General features: G+C 34.8%; 2 protein-coding genes across 3 annotated transcripts; one reads left to right on the plus strand and one right to left on the minus strand.

Annotated features, from left to right (window-relative positions):
- Positions 1 to 286: 286 nt before the first annotated feature.
- LOC110020125 lies at positions 287 to 2,644 on the minus strand. Of its 2 annotated transcripts, XM_020718115.1 has the most exons (6): positions 2,354 to 2,644; positions 1,961 to 2,292; positions 1,164 to 1,826; positions 1,009 to 1,088; positions 859 to 930; positions 287 to 782 (listed from the first exon to the last, which is right to left on the minus strand). In XM_020718115.1, the coding sequence occupies exons 2-6, from the start codon at positions 2,279 to 2,281 to the stop codon at positions 461 to 463; spliced, it is 1,458 nt and encodes a 485-aa protein (XP_020573774.1). In that variant the 5' UTR covers positions 2,282 to 2,292; positions 2,354 to 2,644; the 3' UTR covers positions 287 to 460. The 2 variants fall into 2 exon arrangements, with proteins under 2 accessions (XP_020573774.1, XP_020573773.1); XM_020718114.1 differs by lacking the exon at positions 2,354 to 2,644 and having other exon boundaries at positions 1,961 to 2,296.
- A 4,190-nt stretch (positions 2,645 to 6,834) lies between these two features.
- On the plus strand, positions 6,835 to 7,761 carry LOC110020122. Its single transcript, XM_020718111.1, has one exon. It carries the CDS (start codon positions 7,082 to 7,084, stop codon positions 7,463 to 7,465), a length of 384 nt encoding a protein of 127 aa, XP_020573770.1. The 5' UTR covers positions 6,835 to 7,081; the 3' UTR covers positions 7,466 to 7,761.
- The last annotated feature ends 1,461 nt before the right edge of the window (positions 7,762 to 9,222 follow it).

Below are 9,222 nucleotides of genomic sequence, written 5' to 3' on the forward strand. Positions count from 1 at the left end.
AGCGGAGCATGTTTCCCGCGTGTTCAGCTTGTTTACACCCCTATATATGTATATATATAGATATATATATATATATATATATATATATATAATTTTTTTGGTTTCTCATTTCAGACGTAAAATTGGAGGAGCAACTGCAACACTCACTACAAAGTGTCTCCAAGCCTACTCCGATTCGAGGAACTGTATTAGTTTATCGCAGTAAGAAATTGATCCTGTTCAACAAATTTAGGTCCTAAAACCATGGTTACCAAAAAGGAACTTTCAAATTGACCAAAAAAATGTGTGAGAAACAAACGATCCACAATGAACAATCCATTAAATTCACTAAATTTGGCAACATTAGTCCTGAACTGGAACTATCAGACAACACTCTCGCAAATTCATTTGATAAACTCGAGCTCAAATCAACGCCAACTGAAATTTCCCCAGACTGAGATCTCTAGTGAAACACAATTACTCAGTTGTCCCACTTGGGAGGCCAGAAAGGATTCTGAACTTGGATGAAAGGATTTTTGCTCACATTACAAGCATCGACATCCTCATGGCCTTCAATGAAAGGATTATCCTTTACTCTTTGTTGATTCGATGTTAACTGAACCGGAGAGAAAAGGTTGGGGTGAAAGTTCTCGTATTCAGTATTGAAAGTTACCCAGTTTTCCTTGAAGCTATCTGGTTTTGGCTTGGAAGCATTTCGAAGATTTTCCATCTCTCCAACATGGTCTTTGAACTCTTTCTTCACAACATCAAGCACAATGTCTCCATATGTACTGCACCATGACCTGATATATAACAAAAAGGTTGTTAATTCCGTTTCATTCTAATTATCAGTACTTTGTAAGTGCTTCAAAATTTTACTTTGGGAAGAATTTGTTCAGATCAGCCTTATCAACGGGGAGCTTCATCGAAATTGCCTCCATTTGGTCATCACTGTAAACACGTTGTTTTAATGAATTAAAATCACCAAAAGGGTTTCTACGAATGGAGCTTTGAGTACTGAAGAATTACGAGAAATTCAAATTTTGATTTGTCGCAGACAGTTCTGACTGGATTCGAGAGAGCTCCTTTTTGATATTCTCCCCCAAAACCTAAAAAAAAAAATGGTATATTGACTTAAAATCATGCGACAAAAAATTGAATTTTTATAGTGGTGTTTTACTTACCTTGTCTATGAAGAAATCAGAGGAAGAGCCATCGGAATGAATCTTTTTCTTGATCCTCTTCGTGTCTGGTCCTTCACCGATGGGGCTGGAGACAAGCTTGCACTGGTTAGAGAGGGAAGCATCATCAGATCTCTCCCCTGGAAATAGATATGATTTCATTGAATCATCCTCGCAGCTGCTTCTCTTCCATTTCTTCAAGCCTTCAAAACCCCATTGCTTTTTTGAGTACTTCGCACCTCTCTCCTCACAATCACGAGCCAGATTCTTACTTTCACTATCATCATCTTGCTTCTCTTTTTGAAACAAAGCATGAAACGGCTTTCTTTTGTTAGTTTCATACTTGGTAGTTGCAATTAGCGGCAAGCTTTGTTGCATAACTATTCCTACTGTCTTTTTTGTATTTGTTTCATCTTTCTTCACTTTCGCTCTCCATGGTAATTTCAAATGGGTTTTCTCTTTAGCCTTCTCAATAGTTTTTGGGGGCTCTTGATCATTGAGATCAATATCGGACCACTCTTCCTCTGAGTTCTTCAACAATGGTGGAGATCCGACAACCACATCCCGGGAGTCAATCTCAGTCCCTTGAGCTGCAAGCCTTTGCAAAAGAGGCCTCTTTGAGAAATGATACTCGTCCGAAGAAATACAATTTGCAAGCAAAAGTTCCTGCAAAAAGACCCAATCTCTGTTCTTCAGATCAATATAAGAAAAAAAAAAAACTTTCTTTTGCATAAATGATCAAACATTCTATTTCAATCAGCAATTATTGAAGAGGAAGAGTCTGAATAATCATTTCATACCCTTAAGAACAAGAGCTTGTCTCGGATAATGGTGGGGAGCTCCAGTTCGGTTGGGGAAGCGATTAGGGTTTCAAGGAGGTGGGATCTGAAGGCAGAGACTTCAGCCTCAGGAACGATGCCTTCGTTGTGTAGGCCGATGAGGTGAAGAATGCGGTGGAAAGAGTCTTGCTGCCACTTGAGGTTTTCAGCATGGCGCTTGGCCTGCTTCTGATCTGCTTGGAGGAGGCGACTCTTGAAGGAGAAAGGGAGGATGGACTTGCAGAGGGAGGTGAGTGTGTCTTGGAAAGAAGAGTAATACACAGGCTTGTAAATGTACGCCATTGCTCTCCTTCCTCGTGTCTTGGAAAGAAGAGTAATACACAGGCTTGTAAGCGTACGCCATTGCTCTCCTTCCTCTCTTTCTTCTATTGCTTTAGTTTCAGAAGTTGGGGAAGAGGAAGTGCCTCTTTGCCGTCTTTTGAAATTTTTTTGAGAGATGCGTTGAGAAACAGAGGGGGGATCTTGAACGGTTGAATCGGAGACCACACAACGGTCGAAATTAGTAGCCGTTGCGTTATGTGTTTTCCACCAGTTATGAGGCCCGCATCGTGTGTGGCAGGTGAAGCCCTCCAACTTTTCGTGAAAATGTTCTCAAGGCTTCGACTAACTAAGGGATTTTGATGTTTCAATGGGAATTGCACAAGTTACTTTGGCTGCTCTAAGATTTTACCAGAGACTTTATGATTTCCACGAGGTTTTTTTTTCCTCTATCAGGAAAATTTATCCTAACTTTATTTTACTTCAATTCTTTTATTTTGCTTCTTTTTTAGTTTAGGTAGCGTTTTTCTTTAATTCCTCTCAGTTATTTTCCTTAGTATCTTTTTAAGATCTACCGGAGATATCTTCTTTTTTGGGAAATAGATCGGCCCTTCTTTTTTAGTTTAGGTAGCGTTTTTCTTTAATTTCTCTCAGGTGTTTTTCTTAGTATCTTTTTAAGATCTATCGGAGATATCTTCTTTTTTGGGAAATAGATCGGCCTTTTCTTCGTTCTTTTAGGATTTTGTTAGATTTATTTAAAAACTGTAAACTATTCTGAGATTGACTCTGAATTTACTCTATGGTTTCTTTCTTCAATTTTCCATCGCTCTTGGAAAACTTTTTTTCTTCTTTGGTTTTACATCTATTTTAATCCTCTCTTTCTATTTTGGGGCTTTTTACCCCATTTTTAATTATGGAATGTTTTCCGTCTCTAAACTCTTTTTCTCTATCTCTTCTTGGGCCGACCCTACTCTCAACCGGAAGAAACTTATTTCTTGTGATTTTTCTAGTTGTACTAATTTTAATTTTTTTTATGTCCTAAATTTCTCACATCGTATATCTTTTTATGATTAATAAGTTCTTGATGGTTCAAAGCAATAGACTTAACGTTGGTGAGGTATGTGATTGGCAGACGTTCTTTCTATGATAATTTACAATAAGCTATTGCTAGGATTTGGAAACCAAAAGGTTTGGTTGAAATTCCTTATTCATCTAAAGGTTTTTTTTTTTTTTTTAAATTTTAGTTGTGCTGAAGATTTTGATATAGTCTTGAAGGGTAGTCCTTGGGTTAACAACCGTAAACCAATCATTTTAAAAAAAATGGTCCTATGAATTTAAACTTCGTAAAAAGGATTTTAAGAAATAACCATGTGTTAATTTTTTTTATTTACCTTTTCGTTGTTGGAATTAGAGTGATATTTAAAAATTAACTAGTTTGATAGGAGTTCCTTTGGTTGTTGATAATTTAGCATCCAAGTTCTCTAGGCTTTCTTTTGCTAGAGTTAATATCTGATTAATTTAAATTCTTCTCTTCCTGATTTCATTTCTCTGGATATTAAAGGGCAAGAATTTAATTTACAAATGATTTATGAATGGAAAAGCCTTCTCTCTGAGAAATGTTGTATTTTTACTCATGATCCTTATTCTTGTCCTAAGTTTGTGCATGTTCAATCAAATATTGTGGCCCCTATTTAAGAAAAAATATTGCGTCTGGCGTCCGGACGCAAGCTGCGTCCAGACAACGACTGCTATCTGCCAGAAGGATCTGAGAAGAAATAAAAATCTTTGGTGGATCACAACCGTTGTCGTGACTCAGCTTGAGTCCGGACTCTGGACACTATATTTTTTCCCTATTAATAGAGGGAGAAACAATAATAGAAATTATAACAATTAAATATGGTAAAGGAGCAAGAGTACAACTCCTCTTTCTACTTGGGTTCCTACAACTACCATTTGTATTTCATCTCCTAATTTGAATATTTTTGTTGATGTTTCATTTAGTAGTATGGATAATGCTGGTAATATGGATGGTCCTCCTATTGAATTTAATGCAGCTACTTCTGGTATTGCTGATTTTGAAAGTTCAATTTTACCTCTTCCTAATTCTGCTATTGAGATGAATCAGGATTTGAATTTACAAAATGTTTTACCTAATTTTAATGAGGTTCTGTTTTGCATCATGTTCTATTTAATACCATTGATAATGCTAGCGAAAGATTACTCTTTGTTAATGTTATTCCTGAGGCTGTTATGAGTAATACCAATGCTCAAAATTCTATTATTAGAAGTGCTTTTATTGTTATGATAGGAAATACAATTCCTACTTTGCTCAATACAGCTCTAAATGTTGTTTTTGTTCCATTGCCCTTTACTTCTAGGCCAAAGAAAGATAAAACTAGAGTTGATAATATTATCCATTAGTTTTATTTTTTCTCTTTCCTTTTTATTTTGGTTTTATGTTTTATCCAAATATTTTAGTTTGAAATATTCGTAGATTTAGTAAAAAAACCTATGTTACTGATTGTAAGAATATCATTTGTCAATATATTGTTAATATTATTGGCCTCATTGAAGCAAAGCTTTCTCATTCTTTTTTATCTGATAATATTTTTATTAATAAATATATGTTTTTAAAAATGTGAGAAATACTCATAACTTTGATATTAGTGATAATGATCATATTTGGATTAAATGGAATGTTGGCATTCTTTTTTTTATTGCTTTAGAAGTTAAATCTCAATATACCCATCCACTGTTATGTTTTTATTTCTTTTGTTTATGCTGACAACATTGCTTATGTTAGAAAGGATTTTTGGAATTTTTTTGCTCATATTGATTCTAATATCAATGATTTTCAGTTTTTGTTGGGTGATTTTAATTGTATTCTTAGAGCTAGTGAAAATGTAGGTTGTCTTCCTCCTATTCCTTCTATGCTAGTTGATTTTAATAATTTTCTTCTCAAATTTAATATATTTGAATTGCAAAATAGAAGATATAAATTTAATCGGCATAATAATCAAGACACATCAGACAAGTTAGCATAAATAGCCTCTTTAGGCTTCATCCCATAAAAAAAAAAAATATTTTTATTCCATATCAACTCATTAATACTATTTATACTAAACATTTTCTTATATATCATGGACAAAATAATTTAGAAAAGTTAACAGGAATGAAATTATCTATTGATGAGCAAATAAATAGAATAAAAGCTAAATTAATGACCATATCAACCACTACATGAAAATTTTTAACTGAAATTTAATTAAGAGAAAAGCCTTCAATTTGAGTATCTGTAATTGTTAAGAATTACAATCGTTCTAAATTTCAAATGAGAACTATTTGTGCATATTAAGAGGCTTTAGATCAAGTCAAGCTCAAAGAGTTAAAGATGACTAAACACAAGATGAATTTCATTTTAAAGGTTATTACAAGAGCATAAATAGAGCTTAGCCTCATGCTAACATTCTAAATAGGCGCTTTAATGTTAGACAAGAGATTGTGGGTATGTTTGGGGAAACATTATCAATGTGCTGCTCTTAGACGACCGACATTTTAATCTTTTTGCTATTAATTTTCTACTACATATTGAAATTTTTTGTGGTGGGAATTTATGTTTTATAACCATTAATTTTAAAATATGCTAGCTATAAAAAAGCTTATGTATGACTTTTTTTTTTAAATTAAATACATAAAATACCATAGTAGCCTTCCAAAAAATTATTTTTTTTCACAATAATTTTGCAACCATATTTACAAAAAAAAATAAAAAATTATAAGCACCTCAAATGAACCTAAATACATCCTTTTAGAATTTTCACTAGTATTGAGAAAACACTTATAGAGAGCAGAGTTTCTCTTAAATAATCTAAATTTATTGGAAATTTATGCAGTTCATTTTTTTTTGTTCAATTTAACTTTTTATATTTATGGAGAGCCCATTTTGACTTGTTGCATGAGAGTTTTTCAATAAAAAATAAGTCGTTTAATAGAAGTCGCTTTGGTTACGAGAGAATTAATTTTAAGGCCGTAGTTTTTGCAATTAAATTTGATCGAATAAAAAGATAAATTTTGCACCTAAAATATCTGATTGACAAATTTCACACCCCCAAAAGCACTACATTAACCAAGTTCTCTGAAAGAACCCCCAACTATCATTTAGCCTCTTGGATTTGATCTCAAACCTAGTGGCCTCTCCCGGTTTAAGAACTTGTTCAATGTGGTTGAGAAAAATGAATTCACAAAAGTATCCCTGCATCACGCTTCAAAACAATCACAATAGTAAAGAGGCGATTCACATCATTGCTGCTCCTGCTTAACACGACACTGACGAACGGCGACGAACGATTATGAAACCATCTTCCACATAACAAAACACTGTTTTTTGAAAAATTATTGCATACATTTGCTGTACGTAAAATTGCGCTATATCTAAAATATGTATGACAGTGAACCCCAATTTATACCGCTGCTGTTTTTGGTATGACTGTTCGTTCAGCTGATAACATAAAAGAGTTCCGAGTGTTTTTGATACGTAAAGCTATTTTATATTTTTTAAAATCATTCCAACTATATAAAGCAGTCCATCACGCGCCGTGCCCGCTGAAAGTTCCCATCACGACACGGTAACGTTATCCGTCCTTGCCCATAGTAATCATCGCGCCCAAAACACAAACCACACATTCCTCTTTACCCGGAAAAACGCGACATTTCGCCACAGCCATTCTATAAAAATACGCATTTCCGCTTCATTTCGCAATTCTCAGACCTTTCTCTCCCAATCTCTAATCCTATTGTTCATTTTTCCCTCATCTTCGATTTTTAATGGAGTGGCCCTCATCGTCTCTCAAGCAGAAGATCCGGTCAGCTAACTGCTTCCCGTGCTGCTTCCGCTCTTCGGAAGAAGGGGAGGAGGAGCCGGCGGTGGGTTCGTCGTTGATCCGCTCATCATCGACGTGGATCCGATCGAAGGCGGCCGAGCTTCCTGAGTTCAAGGAGCGGTACCGATGGCTTATGGCGCGGAGCGGGAAATCGTCGCAGCGCCGTGGATTCGGGGAGTTCAGGTACGATCCGTTTAGCTACGCCCTAAATTTCGACGAAGGTGGTGAGGAGGAGGCCGATGAAGCCGATGGGTCTCGGTACCGGAATTTTTCCTCTCGCCTCCCTGCGACCCCTCTGCAGCCCTCCGCTGGCGTCGCTTACAGCTAGCAGCTGCAGCAACGGATCCATCTGTGTATGTGCTCGTGTCTACCGTGCGATTTGAAGTTTAGGGATCGGTTATTGTGCTTGAGATCTGGATCTTGTTATTGTATGCTAGTAAATCCCTTCTTTCTTTCCTGAACTGAAATGTTAGGATAAGTTGGATTCACGTCGTCGCCATGAGAGCGTGGCTCCAGCAGCCATCCCGGCTCCATGAATGGGATGCTAATGATTTTCCATTATTTTTGGAGTAAATTATAATTATTGTTTTGAATGAAAGTTAAAGATATGCATAAATTATAAAATTAATGTGATTAATTTCTACTTGAGTGACGAAGTTCTTTCAAACCCATGCAATTCGGCCAGGGACAGCCACCAAACTTCTCCAGAAGCTTTTATCTGAGATGAGACTTTCCTTCAAGCTAGAGAGATTGATCACTAAACTTTCTTGTCCATGAAGCAGGGGATTCATGCCATATTCCTAGTTTATCATGAATTTTAACTAGTTTTCTGTGTATTCGAGCTCCTGATCGATCTTCCATGAAAGCTTAATAACTGATCGTCCATTTTGTGAGAGCCAGATCGTATCCATGTGGTTTATCTGTGGCAAAATCTCTTTTTTCTTTCATGATCCGGTCAAACATACTCTAACAAAGAATCTTTATTTTATAAAAGAATTTTTAAAAAAAAAAAATCTTATTTTTTTATTATTTTTGAAGTTTTCTTTTTTGGTCATGTATTAAATAAGAAATAAGAGATTTTGAAAAAATGATAATTTTCGACTTTCTTTTCCTTGGTTTGAAATGTAAATGACAGCGCACATCTTCTGGAATTTGGATATATTAGGCTGAGTAGGACATGACATGGAGGAATCTTTCTTTTGCTTTCGGTGAAATCTTAGGCTCTTTGTTTTTAATTCATTTCTATTATGAACAGCTGCAGATTGATTGGTAGTAGAGCTCTCAAAATGATTTGTTGTTTGTGAACAACTAGTATTCGGCTCGTCACCTAAGTTAATGAGTCGAACATGAATAAAAATTTGTTTGTTCGTGTTCGATTCATTTTGGCTCTAGACACTATTCATCAACCAGTAGTTTTTCTTAAAAATTAATTGACTACGAGACTACAAAGATTTATAATCAATTAAAAGTATTATTTAAAAATTAGAATACAAATTATTAAGTTAGATTTAAATTTTGTTTTAATATAAATAATAAATAAATTTTTAAATCTAATATACAAATTATTAAGTTAGATTTAAATTTTGTTTTAATATAAATAATAATTTTCAAATCTTGCTCAAACTCTTAACATCTTATGTCTATGTGAACATCTTATGTCTATGTGATTAGAGTTATCAAAATGACTCTTCGTTCATGAACAGATTGTGTTCGGTTTGCTAAGCAAACGAGCGGAACACGAATATTTTTTTTTTTTATGTTCAAAATATAAACAAGTAAAAATAGGTCGTTTACACCACGATTAGAGTTATCAAAATGACTCTTCGTTCATGAACCGATTGTGTTCGGTTTGCTAAACAAACGAGCGGAACATGAATATTTTTTTTTTATGTTCGAAATATAAACAAGTAAAAATAGGTCGTTTACACCAGTTGATAGTAGAGGAAAACGTTCAGTTTAGCTCTGTGGATGGGTAACAACTGATTAAGACTTATTGCCTCCGTCCACTTTTGAGATGTAAAATAATGAAATTTAATTATGATGCTGGCATAAAGGTGGAATATTCTTTAGTTAGTGGAAGACGTA

Source organism: Phalaenopsis equestris, unplaced genomic scaffold, assembly GCF_001263595.1.
Source record: "Phalaenopsis equestris unplaced genomic scaffold, ASM126359v1 Scaffold000092, whole genome shotgun sequence".
Taxonomy (NCBI): Eukaryota; Viridiplantae; Streptophyta; class Magnoliopsida; order Asparagales; family Orchidaceae; genus Phalaenopsis; species Phalaenopsis equestris.

Bases quoted from the DNA above. Each gene is read 5' to 3' on its own strand.
- LOC110020125 (XM_020718115.1), bottom strand. From the start codon at position 2,281: ATGGCGTACATTTACAAGCCTGTGTATTACTCTTCTTTCCAAGACACA. The intron at 1,827-1,960 runs GTATGAAATGAT...GTCTTTTTGCAG, and splicing joins ACAAGCTCTTGTTCTTAAGG to GAACTTTTGCTTGCAAATTG. The intron at 1,089-1,163 runs GTAAGTAAAACA...TTTTTTTTTTAG, and splicing joins CTGATTTCTTCATAGACAAG to GTTTTGGGGGAGAATATCAA.
- LOC110020122 (XM_020718111.1), top strand. From the start codon at position 7,082: ATGGAGTGGCCCTCATCGTCTCTCAAGCAGAAGATCCGGTCAGCTAAC.